General features: G+C 44.4%; 1 protein-coding gene across 4 annotated transcripts in view; it reads right to left on the bottom strand.

The window, feature by feature from the left end:
• Nucleotides 1-11,685: 11,685 nt before the first annotated feature.
• Nucleotides 11,686-18,047, bottom strand: part of lats2 (large tumor suppressor kinase 2) — a 39,473-nt gene continuing 33,111 nt past the window's right edge. For 2 of the 4 annotated variants that reach the window (XM_031895589.1, XM_012956267.3), the window contains exons 7-9: nt 17,238-17,420; nt 16,777-16,883; nt 11,765-15,833 (exon numbers count right to left, since the gene is read on the bottom strand). In XM_031895589.1, the coding sequence (XP_031751449.1) occupies nt 15,342-15,833; nt 16,777-16,883; nt 17,238-17,420 (782 nt within the window). In that variant the 3' untranslated portion in view covers nt 11,765-15,341. 4 annotated transcript variants of the gene reach the window in all.

The raw sequence follows: 18,047 nt of genomic DNA, 5'->3' as shown, positions 1-18,047 counted from the left end.
ACGGAAAAGTGTGAAATACGGAAATTCACTTATTTAAATAGACACGAACTTTAAACATTTCGCGGTGGATTGTATTTATGTGTTTTCACAGAAAAGTGAAGTAAATTTAGTAGCGGTGTTCAGTAGATTTGTTTTAGATATAAACACGTTTTAGAGGGGTGATTATTAATATCTCATTACTGTATTACGCTATTTTTTTATTTATTTTACTTTACCCCATAAGACCTCATCTGGGAAGTCTGGACAGAGGAGGGCGCTCCAGAGTTAAGTATTTTTTTTGTTTAAACCGAAGCACAAGGTATCTGGAGTGGGTTATACATTTCATTCACACTGAAAAATTGTTTTGTTTCATAAAAGGTGGCAGCAACAGCGCAGAAATACAGAACTGCAGCTAACTGGCACAAAGATTTTCCTTCTGGAAACAGAATTTAATTACTTAACAAATGTTAACATAAGAATTGTGATCGACCCCCAGTGCCCATGTTTGTTATTCAGTTCCATTCTCCTCTAAACCAGTTCCAGATACTAAGCCACAGACTCCAGTTCTTCCCAGAGGCTTCCCACGTGGCTAGTGGCTACTGCTTTATATCATGCTATATAAGTACATTCTTTAGCTATTGGGCTGGGCTTTCCCTGCTTGCTCCTGCTAATATTATGACGTTTAGAAGTGTAAGCCCAGCAGAATGCCGATATGAAAGTCCATGCAGAACGAATAGAATTTGCCCGATGGATCACAGTCTGTCGGAGATGCTGAGGGAACAGATAATGCCTTCTTGAGGAGTACGAGTATCAGTCTCACAGCATCCAGCGTGCCTATGGATCTGGCTGTATTAATTTATCCAATACTATAAAGCTTCTGCATCGCAGAGCCCACTCAGGCCCTTGTCACCAGTTGGCCAGGAGCACAGTAACTCTGAAATTATTGTGAAAGACTTATAAGGCAGTCAGGTTATTTACAGGCAGCGTAAAAGTACTGACAAGTTGAATCTACCTCTAACCTAAAGTCTAACAGCCAGAAACCGAGTACAAAAGGCGCCGCTAAGCACTTCTCCAGATTCAGATAGAATGGCTACGACTCCAGAAAGAAGGGCAAAGAGATGGAGAAGTCCTATTAGGGCAAAAGACTTTGACAGGGTATTAAAAATAATGAGAAATGTCACCGATGGGCATTGGAAAAGAGAGGGGAGTAGGTGCACATCTCCGGCCCCCGAGGAATCCCATAGAAGTAGGCCCAACAGTCGCTTGCATGACGATTACCCCCAGAAGAGTGTCAACAAATACAGACGGAGGTAGTGCTTTTATTGCCCCGTCCTCGTTCCGCTGGCTGTATGTCTTCTTAGCTATACCGACTCCAACATGGATTATCCGGAATTTCTGTGAAATCTGTAGAGAGGAGACAGTGTTCTGGAAGCCTCTGAACAGAACCCTGTAATAAATCTGATAATCTGAAACCAGTTGGATAATGAGGTTTTCTATGCAGACGGTGAGGAACCAAAACCTCACACTCCCTCTGCCACCGGTACCCCTGTCAGACCCACCGCTCCTAAGCCTCAGAGCCCCAGTATGGAACTGTACAAATCAGCCATTTCCATCCATTGCCAAAATCACAGCACTTTGTCACTGAGCTCAAGGGAACGTGAAGAAAGAACAGAACCAACTGCCCCTAAGGTTGAGCGGAGCCCCCCGTCCTTTAAAGCCTCTGCAAAGCCAAGTTACTATGAAGATGGAAGGTGGAAGTCTCAATGTGGTCAGAAAAGAAAAACAATAAGGGCTTTGGCACACGGGGAGATTAGCCACCCGCAACAAATCTCCCTTGCCGCGGGCGACTAATCTCCCTGAAATGCCATCCCACCGGCGAGAATGTAAATTGCCGGTGGGATGGCATACGCGGTGCCGTGATTTCCCCGAAGTCACGAAAGTTGCCTTGAGAGGAAACTTCCGCGATTTTCGCTGCGTATGCCATCCCACCGGCAATTTACATTTTCGCCGGTGGGATGGCATTTTGGGGAGATTAGTCGCCCGTGACAACGGAGATTTTTTGTGGGCGACTAATCTCCCCGTGTGCCAGAGCCCTAAGGGGTAAGAATAAGAGAAGAACCACACTGAAAGCCAATTAGGAGCTCTTGTTTGTGTTGAGTTTAAATGACCCCTTTGTATACTTGCACTGGTTTTGTGATTTCCCTTCTGGATTATTATGAGAATAAGGTGTTGAAAGTGGATGGTAGTAGTATTACACATACATGTATGGGGGGCAGGATGTGTTTATACAGGTATAGGACCCGTTATCCAGAATGCTCGGGACCAAGGGTATTCCGGATAAGGGGTCTTTCCGTAATTTGGATCTCCATACCTTAAGTCTGCTAAAAAATCAATAAAACAGTAATTAAACCCAATAGGATTATTTTGCATCCAATAAGAATTAATTATATCTTAGTTGGGATCAATTAAAAGGTTCTGTTTTATTTCTACATAGAAAAAGGAAATCAGTTTTAAAATTCTGAATTATTTGATTAAAATGGAGTCTATGGGAGACGGGCTTTCCGTAATTCGGAGCTTTCTGGATAACGGGTTTCCGGATAAGGGGTCCGATACCTGTACTGCATCTTGTGCAGCCTTCCCTGGAGTCACATGACTATGGTAACTCCATGCAAACACAAAACATATAATGTAACTTATCAGGAGTACTGTAAAGTCTATTTTTCCTTGAAATGACACTACTTTATATAATGCTACACATTGATCTGTAGGTGTTAGTGGAATATTTTCTGCCAGCGCTGAGCTTTTAATTTCTGATAACATTTAGGTGTTTATTATTATTATTATTATTATTAGCTGTAGCAGAGATTTCGTTAGTTAGCTGTGTCAAATTGTCAACAAATACAATACTTTCCCACTATTTGAATGGAATTATGTATTATTGAGTTAATCTAAAGCAGGAATTTGGAATTGTTAGGGTGTGTGTGTAACGGTGCAGTGATCTCCGCACACAAGTTTCTGATTGCAGAAAAGAAAGTATTGGAAACACTGACTGAAATGAATTGTATCACATCCCAAGAAAGGGAGCATCCATACAGAACAAAGCAAGAATTGGTGGTGTAACTTTTACTGTGCTGCTGCCCTCTTGTGGTCAGTATGGGCAACAGGGAATATAGGTACATAAGTTATAGGACCTGTTATCCAGAATGCTCAGGACCTGGTATTTTCTAGTTAAAGGGTATTTCTGTAATTTGGATCTCTATTACTTAAATCTGCTAAAATACATTTAAACGTTAAATAAACCAAATAGCAATGTTTTGCCACTAGTAAGGAATAATTGTAGCTTAGAATCAACTACAAGTTACTGTTTTATTATTACAGAGAAAAATGTATTTTTTAAAAATTAAATGATTTGATTAAAATGGAGTCTAATTTGGAGCTTTCTGATTAATGGGTTTCTGTATAACAGATCCCATACCTGTATATATTCCCACGGCCGTCGTGATGTGTTTCTAGGAGCAGCTCTCTAAAATCTAAAGGCTAAATGTATTTTGTTCAGAAATAGGGCCCTAGAAGGAAGGCAGAAGGAGGAAGAGGGTCGCTCGCAGGTACCCCAGGCCGGCACTGGTTTCTACTAACAGGAACACCGACCCAGGGTGTCAGGTAAGTGATCATAATCACTGGGGGGTCCTAACATTTTGGCAACCCCCAGTGATACCAGTAATCATACCTTTCCTTCTCTTTTAGAGCAGGATTGTGTATTAGGTGGCACAGTGATCATGATAACTATCGTTCCTTGGTGGGAACGGCTGTAACACAATAGCTTTCTGTGTGAGCCATGGATGCCATCCTGCAAGTAAGGAATAGGGTTTATCCCAGCCATCTGGTGAGTAGTGAATAATATAAGTCCTTCTTAATTGGTGAATTGGTGCCTGTAAGTGACCAGACTGGTGTGGCTGTTGTATAGCAGGTATAGTAGGGAGAGATGGTGCCTATAGTAGCAGTGGGGATAATAGCCTCTGGGAAGGGACTGGGGCTGTGGGATAGCAGGTATAGTAGGGAGAGATAGTGCCTATAATAGCAGTGGGGGGGATAATAGCCTCTGGGAAGGGACTGTGGGATAGCAGGTATAGTAGGGAGAGATGGTGCCTATAGTAGCAGTGGGGAGATAATAGCCTCTGGGAAGGGACTGGGGCTGTGGGATAGCAGGTATAGTAGGGAGAGATGGTGCCTATAGTAGCAGTGGGATAATAGCCTCTGGGAAGGGACTGTGGCTGTGGGATAGTAGGGAGAGATGGTGCCTATAGTAGCAGTGGGGGGATAATAGCCTCTGGGAAGGGACTGGGGCTGTGGGATAGCAGGTATAGTAGGGAGAGATGGTGCCTATAGTAGCAGTGGGATAATAGCCTCTGGGAAGGGACTGGGGCTGTGGGATAACAGGTACAGTAGGGAGAGATGGTGCGTATAGTAGCAGTGGGGGATAATAGCCTCTGGGAAGGGACTGGGGCTGTGGGATAGCAGGTATAGTAGGGAGAGATGGTGCCTATAGTAGCAGTGGGGGGATAATAGCCTCTGGGAAGGGACTGGGGCTGTGGGATAGCAGGTATAGTAGGGAGAGATGGTGCCTATAGTAGCAGTGGGGGGATAATAGCCTCTGGGAAGGGACTGGGGCTGTGGGATAGCAGGTATAGTAGGGAGAGATGGTGCCTATAGTAGCAGTGGGGGGATAATAGCCCCTGGGAAGGAACTGTGGCTGTGGGATAGCAGGTATAGTAGGGAGAGATGGTGCCTATAGTAGCAGTGGGGGGATAATAGCCTCTGGGAAGGGACTGGGGCTGTGGGATAGCAGGTATAGTAGGGAGAGATGGTGCCTATAGTAGCAGTGGGGGGATAATAGCCTCTGGGAAGGGACTGGGGCTGTGGGATAGCAGGTATAGTAGGGAGAGATGGTGCCTATAGTAGCAGTGGGGGGATAATAGCCTCTGGGAAGGGACTGGGGCTGTGGGATAGCAGGTATAGTAGCGAGAGATGGTGCCTATAGTAGCAGTGGGATAATAGCTTCTGGGAAGGGACTGTGGCTGTGGGATAGCAGGTATAGTAGGGAGAGATGGTGCCTATAGTAGCAGTGGGGGATAATAGCTTCTGGGAAGGGACTGTGGCTGTGGGATAGCAGGTATAGTAGGGAGAGATTGTGCCTATAGTAGCAGTGGGGGGATAATAGCCTCTGGGAAGGGACTGGGGCTGTGGGATAGCAGGTATAGTAGGGAGAGATGGTGCCTATAGTAGCAGTGGGGGGATAATAGCCTCTGGGAAGGGACTGGGGCTGTGGGATAGCAGGTATAGTAGGGAGAGATGGTGCCTATAGTAGCAGTGGGGGGATAATAGCCTCTGGGAAGGGACTGGGGCTGTGGGATAGCAGGTATAGTAGGGAGAGATGGTGCCTATAGTAGCAGTGGGATAATAGCCTCTGGGAAGGGACTGGGGCATAGCAGGTATAGTAGGGAGAGATGGTGCCTATAGTAGCAGTGGGGGGATAATAGCTTCTGGGAAGGGACTGTGGCTGTGGGATAGCAGGTATAGTAGGGAGAGATGGTGCCTATAGTAGCAGTGGGGGGATAATAGCTTCTGGGAAGGGACTGTGGCTGTGGGATAGCAGGTATAGTAGGGAGAGATGGTGCCTATAGTAGCAGTGGGGAGATAATAGCCTCTTGGAAGGGACTGGGGCTGTGGGATAGCAGGTATAGTAGGGAGAGATGGTGCCTATAGTAGCAGTGGGATAATAGCCTCTGGGAAGGGACTGGGGCATAGCAGGTATAGTAGGGAGAGATGGTGCCTATAGTAGCAGTGGGGGGATAATAGCTTCTGGGAAGGGACTGTGGCTGTGGGATAGCAGGTATAGTAGGGAGAGATGGTGCCTATAGTAGCAGTGGGGGGATAATAGCCTCTGGGAAGGGACTGGGGCTGTGGGATAGCAGGTATAGTAGGGAGAGATGGTGCCTATAGTAGCAGTGGGGGGATAATAGCCTCTGGGAAGGGACTGGGGCTGTGGGATAGCAGGTATAGTAGGGAGAGATGGTGCCTATAGTAGCAGTGGGGGGATAATAGCCTCTGGGAAGGGACTGTGGCTGTGGGATAGCAGGTATAGTAGGGAGAGATGGTGCCTATAGTAGCAGTGGGATAATAGCCTCTGGGAAGGGACTGTGGCTGTGGGATAGCAGGTATAGTAGGGAGAGATGGTGCCTATAGTAGCAGTGGGGGGATAATAGCCTCTAGGAAGGGACTGGGGCTGTGGGATAGCAGGTATAGTAGGGAGAGATGGTGCCTATAGTAGCAGTGGGGGGATAATAGCCTCTGGGAAGGGACTGGGGCTGTGGGATAGCAGGTATAGTAGGGAGAGATGGTGCCTATAGTAGCAGTGGGGGGATAATAGCCTCTTGGAAGGGACTGGGGCTGTGGGATAGCAGGTATAGTAGGGAGAGATGGTGCCTATAGTAGCAGTGGGGGGATAATAGCCTCTGGGAAGGGACTGGGGCTGTGGGATAGCAGGTATAGTAGGGAGAGATGGTGCCTATAGTAGCAGTGGGGGGATAATAGCCTCTGGGAAGGGACTGGGGCTGTGGGATAGCAGGTATAGTAGGGAGAGATGGTGCCTATAGTAGCAGTGGGGGGATAATAGCTTCTGGGAAGGGACTGTGGCTGTGGGATAGCAGGTATAGTAGGGAGAGATGGTGCCTATAGTAGCAGTGGGGGGATAATAGCTTCTGGGAAGGGACTGTGGCTGTGGGATAGCAGGTATAGTAGGGAGAGATTGTGCCTATAGTAGCAGTGGGGGGATAATAGCCTCTGGGAAGGGACTGGGGCTGTGGGATAGCAGGTATAGTAGGGAGAGATGGTGCCTATAGTAGCAGTGGGGGGATAATAGCCTCTGGGAAGGGACTGGGGCTGTGGGATAGCAGGTATAGTAGGGAGAGATGGTGCCTATAGTAGCAGTGGGGGGATAATAGCCTCTGGGAAGGGACTGGGGCTGTGGGATAGCAGGTATAGTAGGGAGAGATGGTGCCTATAGTAGCAGTGGGGGGATAATAGCCTCTGGGAAGGGACTGTGGCTGTGGGATAGCAGGTATAGTAGGGAGAGATGGTGCCTATAGTAGCAGTGGGATAATAGCCTCTGGGAAGGGACTGTGGCTGTGGGATAGCAGGTATAGTAGGGAGAGATGGTGCCTATAGTAGCAGTGGGGGGATAATAGCCTCTAGGAAGGGACTGGGGCTGTGGGATAGCAGGTATAGTAGGGAGAGATGGTGCCTATAGTAGCAGTGGGGGGATAATAGCCTCTGGGAAGGGACTGGGGCTGTGGGATAGCAGGTATAGTAGGGAGAGATGGTGCCTATAGTAGCAGTGGGGGGATAATAGCCTCTGGGAAGGGACTGTGGCTGTGGGATAGCAGGTATAGTAGGGAGAGATGGTGCCTATAGTAGCAGTGGGGGGATAATAGCCTCTTGGAAGGGACTGGGGCTGTGGGATAGCAGGTATAGTAGGGAGAGATGGTGCCTATAGTAGCAGTGGGGGGATAATAGCCTCTTGGAAGGGGGTGTGGCTGTGGGATAGCAGGTATAGTAGGGAGAGATGGTGCCTATAGTAGCAGTGGGGGGATAATAGCCTCTGGGAAGGGACTGGGGCTGTGGGATAGCAGGTATAGTAGGGAGAGACACCTACTAACAGCAGCTAATGCCTCCCACCACCACAGCCTAAACACAGCATTGGTTGGTGCAGCTGGAAAACCGGGGCCCAATTCGTTTATTGTCTCTATAAATAAAAGCCATTCACTTGTTTTCTTATTCTAGCACTTTTGCAATCATTATCTACACACATTGCTGGGACGGAGGCTTAGGGCTGTGCAGCCTGTAGCACAAGGCCAGGGCGGCTCTGACACACAGGATTAAGCTCACGCTGCCTATGGAGCTGCTGGAAGCCACAGGGTGTTGCTGTTTTATTTCAACTATAAAATGTGTCTTTTCTGAAATATGTGAAAATAAAATGTCAAAATTGCTGCTTGTCGGTTGGGCAATGACTGCTGGCTACATTCTGCCTCAGGAATTTATCAAGCTCTTCACATAAGAAATATAAATGTATGTCTAAGTTGAAAAGCATCCAAAGTATTATTGAAAGAATGGGACCTGGCAAGAATCCCCTCCCCTCAATCCTCATAAAGCATTCCATGTGAGAGCAGCACAGCCATTAACTCCTCACGTACTGGTTGTGCTACATTTCCCATTGCGTTATTACTAAACCCCAGAAATGCAGAGGAATGTACCTAAAGAATATGCCGGCTGGTAAAACCCAAGATTTCCTTCATTGTTTAAGCAGATAAATTGTGTGGATTTGAAATAATGGAAAATAAATCCACTCCACACTTTTTTCAGGCGGCTTGAATGGATGTTTCCCAGGTGTCCCCTAATGGCGTGTTTAGGGTTCCACCTCACCAGTAATACACCGGCCCAGCCAAGGCTGCCATTACCAGCAATATACATGGCAGCAAACGCCTAATTCCAAGTCACCTAGAACCTGCCAACCAGCCAAATCTGACAGGGTTTGTCCATTCGTGGTTCAGCCCCCTCCCATTATAACTCCGCCCTCAAACATCAGCCCGCCCCTGCAGAGCCACAACTCTGCCCCTTTCTGTTTCATCACCCCTCCATATGTATCAGCCGTACAGCCAGGAATAAAGGTGGCAATCCTAGCAATGGTTGTTAGACTTTATAAGTTCAAGCCCTTATTTGAAAGTTTAACCTATGGTCAGGGCCCCCCCCCAGCTAATAACAAGCTATATCCAGGGTCTACATCACGAACCACATACTAATACTACATGTTGTTACGTTAGCCCCAATCATTTCCCACTGGTGACATGGGCTCCCTGAGGGGTGGGGGGGATCTCTGATAAGGTTCTAAGATCCTGTTTCCCACTTTTACACACAAAGCATGAGGTGCAAAAACTTTTGACACACCCACTTCTGGAAAAAAACCCTAATTTTGTAGGCAGTTATAAATAATATACGGTGCTGGTTTCACATTGTGCTAAAAATGAATCCTATCTGTAAAAATGGCCCCTTTATTGTTGCTCCCTATAGATCCTATCACTTCTCTGTTCATATTTGAAATGAAGGGTGGGTGTGTCCTAATGGTTTCTGCCAGAAGCACAGTAGGAGGAGAAGAGCCAATCACAGCCCTGCAGTCACACAAGCAAAGGCGTCAGTTCCCTATCAGGTCAGCCTAGCTGCTGATTGGTTCCTGTCCTACAGCGCTGTGTACTGAGGTCTGTCGTCCCCTCCCCATCCAGAGAATTCAGCCAGCAGGAAGTGGCACAGGTGGGCGGGACTAGTGGGGTGTTGGTGGAATTTCTCAATAAACAAGTCTGAAACACAACTTTTTTTTTTTTTTTAAGCATGATCCTTCTATATCTAGGAGTATAATTCACTGGTAAATTTATAATTTTTTATAGGATTTGTCTCCCTTAATATATTTACCTCCAAAAAAAAAATGGTTTTACCCATATCGAAGGATGTAGGAGGAGCCAAGGGGGTCAGGTGACAGAAGATCACTCAGTCTTCCTCCTGTCCTGGAATAGCAATGATTGGCTGGGGGACGACTCTCTTGCCATGGGGACAGCTTTAAGAGGTGGGATTGTTTCATGGGGTCAGCCCCCCTAAAACTAATGGTAACCTGCTCACTAATACAGATACATTCTATTTTCTTATGCATCTTTCATACTTTAAAAAGAGAATCCCCCCCCTATGTGCTATAGTGGGCGTTTCCATGCTCTTCATTGCTAGCAACCGTCACAGAATGAGGCACAACCAGGTTTATTTTATTTAGATTTTTTTTTTTTTTAATAAATTGTGCCAGTAAAAGCTTTCCAAAGGCGATGATATATCAATAAATAACAGTTCCTGAGAAAGAAACTACCAAAAATAAAGGCTGTGGGATAGGTGGAAATGACAATAAAATGGCATTATTATTATAAAAACAAAAAGGATTAATACTGAATGTTACAATGTCACAGCACAAGCACAGAATAGGGCAAGGCACAGCTCTCATACCAATGTAAACAAGAACACAAGGGTTATGGGTTCTGCTTTATAGCAAAATAACATGTAGCTGCTTCGGGAGCTCGATGGCGACTAATATACGTTACACTCACTAAAGCATTTTATACAGAATAACAGAAAAACTGTTTATAGAAAGCAGGTCATTTAAAGTTGTGAAAACCCCCCCCCCAACATGAAATCGGTTTGGATATAAATGAGACCTAATGAACACTTGGCTCTGCCCTGGATACTTACCTTTTAAGACTGGCATGTTGGTCCTTTACTAAATTAGAATTACCCATGAAGCACCTTGGGCCTAGTCACAAACACAGTCTCTTCTATAGGGGCCTAAGAAACACACTGCGAGCCAAACAGTCAGAAAGACTCCTTTGTACAATAAGGCAGGTCTAGTTTGTGACAGGGGAGTGTAAGTCACATCTGTCTGATGGTTTTATTTGATTTTGAATTCAGGCCCCTGATTGGATCAGCCAGGCACACCCCCTATTCATAGGAAGCTTTCCACTCAACCCCCAAGGGAAGGCTGTGAAGTAAGCGTTATGATGTAAAAATCCAGCTCCATTAACTGTAATTAATATGTTGGTGGTTAAACATCTCAGGCACGCAAGGGGTTAAACCACAAGGCCCATCCACGGGCTTCTATTAGTCGGATGTTAATTGCACCCATTTTGGTTCATAAACAGAAATGCATTTCCTGTTTTCTGCTCGCCTGGGTATCTCCTGCCAATCCTGTGACCCAGGACACTTCATTCCTCTATATCCAGATTTATACACGTTTCACTAATTAGGAATGAATTAAGGCTGCAGAGTTTAATTACATGCTATATGGAGTATGGCCTCCAAATGAAGCGGCTTCTAGCCATTTAGCCTATGGTACAGGTATGGGATGAATTATCTGGAAACCCATTATCCAGAAAGCAAATTACAAGAAAACCTTCTTCCTTAGACTCCATTTTGAACAAATATTTTCATTTTTTACAAATGATTTCACTTTTCTAATAAAACAGTACCTGTACTTGATCCCATCTCACATAGAATGAATCCTTATTGGAGCCAAAACAATCCTATTTGGTTTATTTAATGTCTACTTTTTTTTTTGTAGACTTAAGGTATGGTGTTCCAAATTACAGAAAACCCCAGGTCCCGAGCATTCTGGATAACAGGTCCCATACCTGTATATGGTTTAAAGGTGGCACGTGCCCCGTCAGGCACAAGATAGAGGGGGGAAAGCTACAACATTAGCCCCTGCTGATAAGGGACATTTTGCCTATTTATGTTTGTTATCCCTACTGCCTGTAAATAACTGGGGGGCTTCTCACTGTGACCGGAGAAAAGATTTTCAAACTGTGGGCTACAAGGCATTTGGGCTTGTGAGTTCCTTTAGGGTACTGGCACCAAATGCCCAATGGACCATGACCCTAAAGGCTGATAATGGGGTTCAATAATATGAACCCCATTTGCAACCTACATCTTTTGGTATAAATAAGGAGACCAGTTGGTAAAGTCACATGACTTCCAGGAAATAACCTTCCACCCAAACAGAAAAAAAAAGTCCCTTGATTTCTCTACGCTTTATACAATGTTTTTCAGGAATAAATGAAATGTCTGAATAAAGGTATACTTCCTTATATACCAAGGGGATGGAGTTACCTTCAAGCATTGAAGCAACAACTGAAATTTAATAAAGAACATAATGAAATATATTTGTTAAGGGGAGGGGTAAAACACAAACCCCCTCGGTTACCTGCTAAACAGCTACAGCAAAGAACAATAACAAAGAAAAACAAAAATATCTGTTTATTGAAAGATGGCATTCATCAACAGCACATACTCCAAGCCTCGCCATCGGAGCCATCTCCTGGCCTCCTCTTCTGCAAACTGTCACCCAACGCACAGCACGCTATTAAATATATATATCCCACGCTTCTCCTCTCTAATGAGAGCGCCCCCAGGGCCGGCCTGGGAACCCGCAAGGAGTTACACGTAGACCCATGCAGTACTCACACCAAACACTTGCACACACTCTGCAGTAAGGATGGCAACATTCATGGAACGCCAGCCCTCGCCAGAGTTTAACTCCCAGCAGAGCCACAAGGCCGGCAGCTGGGAGTTGCATCTTCACAAGTTGCCCCCCCCCCCCATAACATCCCAGCATTCTAAGCAGCAAGTCTCCTCTGCGGCGCTCGAGAGCTCCATTGTTGTGTTAACCCCTTGCATGCCAGGGAAGACTGCAACATATATAGCTTATCAGCAAAAGCACAGTTGTTGGACTTCTTGTCACCCAGAGGTTCAAACACTTCTGAAATGCAAAAAAATGTGAATTTAAAAAAAAAAAAAAAAAGCAAAAGCAAACTCTTTTAAAGCAATATTGCACAGAATATATATATATATATATATATATTTATCACATGTTCTGGGGTTAAACGTTTCTGTTTCTGGTGTGGTTTTTAGGTGCAATCCAAATGTTGGCAATATATATATCTATATAATATAAAGATTTCTGGTATATTTTACAATTTACAATAAGTTTTTTTTGTTGTCATATTATTACTACCCAGCGAAGTCCTGCAGCATTAGATTCAGTACAGCCAAGCGCTTTCTCCAGGGTCTTTTTCAGATTTTTTTTTTTCCTTCATTTTCTATTTGTTTAATTTCTTTTTTTTTTTATATATATTTTGTTCTTAAAGCTAATTACAACTTTGGAAAAGATATACTGGGAACTGCAGGTATGTAGCTTTATCTATCACTCCATTTGCAGGCTACAGTCGCTTACAGGGATATTCTCAGCCTGCAGATGCTCCAGCTGTATACAAAGGATGGCACTTAGGCTAATGCCACATGGGGCTCATTCTCAGTCTATGGAGAGATGCAGGCCAACAATCAGCCCCTACGCTGGCATCAAACTGTACCTGTACCCAAAGGGAAAGGCTGATGCCAACATAGGGGCCAATTCTCAGCCTGCATTTATCCACTGCCCAAGAATCAACCCCCTGTGACATTAGTCTCCATTCTTCAATTACCTTTTAGCATGTTATAGTTAATGAATTATTTGCCTCTCTCATTGGCCTGTTTCCAGCTTGCAATTTAATATGCTGTTGTGGGTTGCTGACTCTGGAAGCCAAAAACCTATTGCTGTATGAGGCTACACTTGTGTTACCTTTTATTACTTATGGTTCTATTTAGTCCCTCTTCTATTCATCTCATTCCAACCACTGACTGGTTCCTATGGTAAAGTGGACCCTAGCAGCTAGGTTCCACACTGGAAAGCTGCTGGACATAAATCCAAACAATAAAAACTGAAGACCAATTGCAAACTGACTCTTTTAGTATCTGCCTACATTAAAGTTAATATATAAGGCCAACAATCCCAAAAAAGCTGGATCTTATTAAAGGGTACTAAACTGTAGTAGATGTTTAATCAGTATCACTTTTTTAAGCTTTTTCCCAGATATTTATTGTTTTGTGATTTTTTTTTTTTACCTTATTTCCTACTGCAATAGGTCACAGACTGACTTTTTGGTCTAACGATATTGTCCAGCACGGATGGTTTGGAATGCCCAGTCAGTGTGAGCTAGGCTAATGCCAGACGGGACAGATTCTTGGCCTGCGGATAAAGACAAGTCGAGAACCAAGCTCTATGCTGGCATCAGCCTGTCCCTGCACCCGGAGCCATTGCAACAGCCCAGGGCGGGCCACATGGAGCAGATTTCAGTAGCGAAATGCATATTTGCACATTTCAGTGCTAAAATCTGCTCCAGCCTTGCTAGACATACATCTCGAGCTTGTTTGCTGTTGTGTGAGGACTGTTAGCACATCAATGTGGTTCTCATATAATGGGATTTTCAGACCTGCCCAATAAATATCTTTTTTTTTTTTTTTTTTTTACCGGATATTGATTGGGCATGCGAAAAAAGGACCAATAAGCTGCTCAGTTTGGAGGGGCCGAACCAACAGCAATTAACAACTCAAAAAATAAAACCTATTTGTCATACATTAAACATTCACTAAAGTTTGTGTATATGTTTATAGCCAGGCCAGTTTCCCCTTAATAACAATGACCTGCTAGCTTAATCTACAGTACAAGGAAGAGCCATACATTTTTCAGGAATCCATTTTGTTCTTTACATGTTGCCCTTGCCCTGTATATTGCTTTGCATAATAATAACTAGTAGTTCTGAAGGGCTTAAGCCTAAAAGGCCCATATGTTCATCTTCTACTGTAGAATTAAGTGCTGATGTGAATATCAAATGTTCAGTTGACGAGGATGTTTGTTTCAAAGTTACATTTCCATGTAGATGGTAGAAATATGGGTATTAGAAAAGTGCTTTCTATTATTATTAGGTTATTGCTGAGAAAAAGCACTATTAGAGCGAGTTATCTCAACCAACATGGAATAAAATCTGGAAGAGTCTGGAAAACCACAGATCCAAAGATCCAGTTCATGGCGAAAGCTTTTCTTGCTGCCCAACTCATAGCCTGTAGAAAAACCACTTTGCTGGTTGGAAATGCATCTCTCTTAATATTCCCAGCACAGATAATAAGGATCTGGCTGGAGAGAGTCAATGATAGATCCCAAATACACCATTACCTGTCCTGGTGCAGGGGGTTAAGTCCATTGAGACTGAGGAACATCCTCACAACCTGAAGGAGTAAAAGAGCAACGTGCAGAACATGCAAGCACGGGAAGGGGACAGTATTTACATGCCCCTGATAACAACGTGACATGCTTGTCTCTCTGTAGCTGTGCAGCTATCTGTTACGCGGTACTGTAGTGCTTTTGTGTGACCAGCTAAGAATTCCCAGAATTCCACTCCACCCAAAGGAAGCGAGTCCATCTCCACCACCCAAACGCAGACTGATTTGCTTTGGTTTATCAGTGAGGAATTCAGATGTCCTGTCTTTGTGCATATTTGACAATGAGTTTACATTTCTAATGATGAGGGAGTGTTCATCTGTACCTGCGCGCACACACGTGCACCACAGGAAACATACTCCACCGAACACTTTATTCTTTAATACTTCTGCAGTACTTATGATATTGCACCACTAAAACTGACATATGTTAACCCCTTCTGCTATGAGAAGGCTTTTGAGCCTTGTTATCAAAGAGCATCTTCAAATGAGCCCTAGAAACACACAGGCAAGGCATGAATTTAAGGCACCAGTAATGGTCATGGCTAAAATATAATATTCCACCGGAAGAGCCAAGCACCTTCAACAACGTGAGGGTAATTCAGTGTGAGCATAATATCCATTCTGAGCTCTCACACATACACAGGCTGGCAGCCTTCTGACTCCCTGGAGGCATTTTTATCTTCCTCCTCGGTTTCCTCGCACGACGAGGTCTCTAATTTGGAAGGCTTGGGATACCGAAAGGGGTAGCCATGATCATCGAAGAACCGTCGGAAAGTGAACTCATAAAAGGCATGCTCGGTGTGTTTGTTTCCTGAACTCATAAGAGTGTCCCAGGTCACAGTGCTGTCTCCACTGTCATTGCATGGATTTTCCTCCTCCACCGGGTCAAAATTAGAGGTATCCATTGGGTGACTGATTTTCGGAACATAAGGTGCTGGTTGATGTCTAATATCAGAAGAAAAATCCATTGAGATAAAGAAGGGGTGGGCCTTAATTTCATCTGGCCCATTTCTTCCAAGTCTGTCTTCAGCCCCGCAGCACAACGCTGTGATCAGATTGGTCGCCTCGGGACTCAGGTTGATCTGGGAAGGAATGTGAAGGGTGTTCTCCCAATGTATGACCTGGAAAAGTAAACGGATTGCGGTTAGAGCAAGAAACAAAGAAGCAGTAAAGGGTGTACAAAAAAAAGGTACATTTTAAAATCATATACACTGTATATGTCAAGGCTGTTTTTTTTATTTATTTTTTTTGGAGAGTGATATTACAGCTATAGAAAACTGCAGGAAAACAGCTATTAATTATATAAAAGGCAACTGGCTCCACTGTAAATGGTCATGTAAACAGTAATGTTAAAACTACCCTTTTTATATTATATCATTATATATTGGGGCCTAATTAGTTTTGAGTGGATAATTAATATGCTCGATGGGAAAACTTAAACATCACCGTACTAAGGCTGTAAATCTGAGGTCGGAGGATATATGGTGGACTTTTATAATTAGGCACTTAAAAAGAATCTTAGCCCATGATGTAAGCAAAAAACCCCTGCACAGACCCCTCTGCCCAACCAGACTCTCCCTACCTGAGCAGAAGAGGCAGAAAGGTGTATCTGGGTTGGCAGCTGCCATGTCTGGTTGCATTGTGTCCTGCCCCTGGCTCCCAGGCACTGATCACTTAACAGGAGCATGTGTAGTAGAAGCCAATCTGTTGCTTCTGGTGTGCATGCTCCTGGTCCTAGATCACTGCCACAGACATGGACAGGAAGCAACGCAGTCATTTCCTGGTACACGCAGTGCTTTGTGTGTTAAAAATGGCAAAATACCTGCCTGTTGAGTGTACAAGAGGTTTACTTGTTCATTATGTTCATTTACGCAGCACTGTTGCAAAAATTATCATTCCATTCCCATCAGTCCCTGCCTCAGAGGCAGAGGTCCTTGTCACAGTCACACACTATGGGGCACGGGGAGAACATATACAAGAGCAGAGGATGCCCCGCCCTTTCCCTAAATACGTGCTGTAGTGTGGATGTGCTGGAGGAGATCACATGAATGGATCAGCACTTACCTTTAGCTGGGTTTCAGTTGGATTTGATGCAAGGAAGGGTGGCTGTCCCACCAGCATCTCAAACAGAATGACACCTACACTCCACCAGTCACACAGCTGAGTGTAACCTGCACAAGAACAACAGAGAGCAATTAGTGTCAGTCACAAAAACAAGAGGTTCTAAAATCAACCCTATAAACAGAAGAATTTCCAGGTCATAAAGGGAAAATACTCTATATAAGCAGAGTTTATCTATATAGTTCTAAGGTGTTCACAAGACTATGAAAAATCCTCAGTAGAACCGAGTAAACCAGCCTTTTCTCATATACACCTGGCCACCCAGGGCAGCACAAGTGATAAGCAAGATTGGGGGGTTAAGGAAGCAAAGAAGATCAGACCAAGGTGTAAAGGAAGTGGCTTTGCCCAATAGAGGGTTCCCAAGTGTTTTGGCCGTACTTATCCGTCCAACGTATTCATTATACCTTTGCGCAGCAGGACCTCTGGGGCTATATAATTAGGCGTGCCCACTAAAGAATGAGCCAAACATCTATGATGCTGCCTTTTAGCTCGCTGTTCTAAAGTCTTTAGCCGGTCTCCACATCTGCAGTTGGATACATCATCCCACAGCTCACTAGGCTCCATGCTGTCTTGTCGGGCGTGGTTCCCTAGAGAGGAAGCGACAAGAATTGTTCTTTATTATATGGAAACGGAAACGGCAATTTAAAAGCCTGGAAGGAATCCACGCAAAGTCTAAGCTGCCTTCAGGGTTTTTAAATACAAACCTGCGTGGAGTCGACTATGAGTAAAATAAATAGCCAGCAATTATCAGCCCATTCTTTTGAGAGCTGGCATATCCTCCCCCAAAAAATTATAACATGTACTGCAGACTGGTATATTGCAAGGTAAGAGTAAAGCAAATACTTCACACCTCATTTTTGTGCACAGGAAGTAAAATGACTTTCAGATTAATTAAAAAAAAATGTTTAATTTGCTGGCAGCACTGTACTATATTGAACGATTTAGCTACATGCCCAGTGTAACCCTGGCCAGGCCAATGGCTCTAGAAGGATAGACAGTATCACTGCAATGAGCTTTGTATGGACATAAATACACTTTCTATTGACTTTTTACAAACTTTTAAGCAATGGCAAAGCTGTCGCGAATTCCATGGCCCTCATTTACAATATGTATTTAAGTTACTGCTTTCCCTATTAGGTCTGCTTGTATGGTGACAGCTTTGTGGGTCTTTATCTCTGAGCCAATTAGAGACAGTCTGATCATTTGGAACCCAT

Source organism: Xenopus tropicalis, chromosome 2, assembly GCF_000004195.4.
Source record: "Xenopus tropicalis strain Nigerian chromosome 2, UCB_Xtro_10.0, whole genome shotgun sequence".
Lineage (NCBI taxonomy): Eukaryota > Metazoa > Chordata > Amphibia > Anura > Pipidae > Xenopus > Xenopus tropicalis.
Note: the sequence above shows the minus strand (reverse complement) of the source record. Positions and strands in the feature narration are given on the sequence as shown.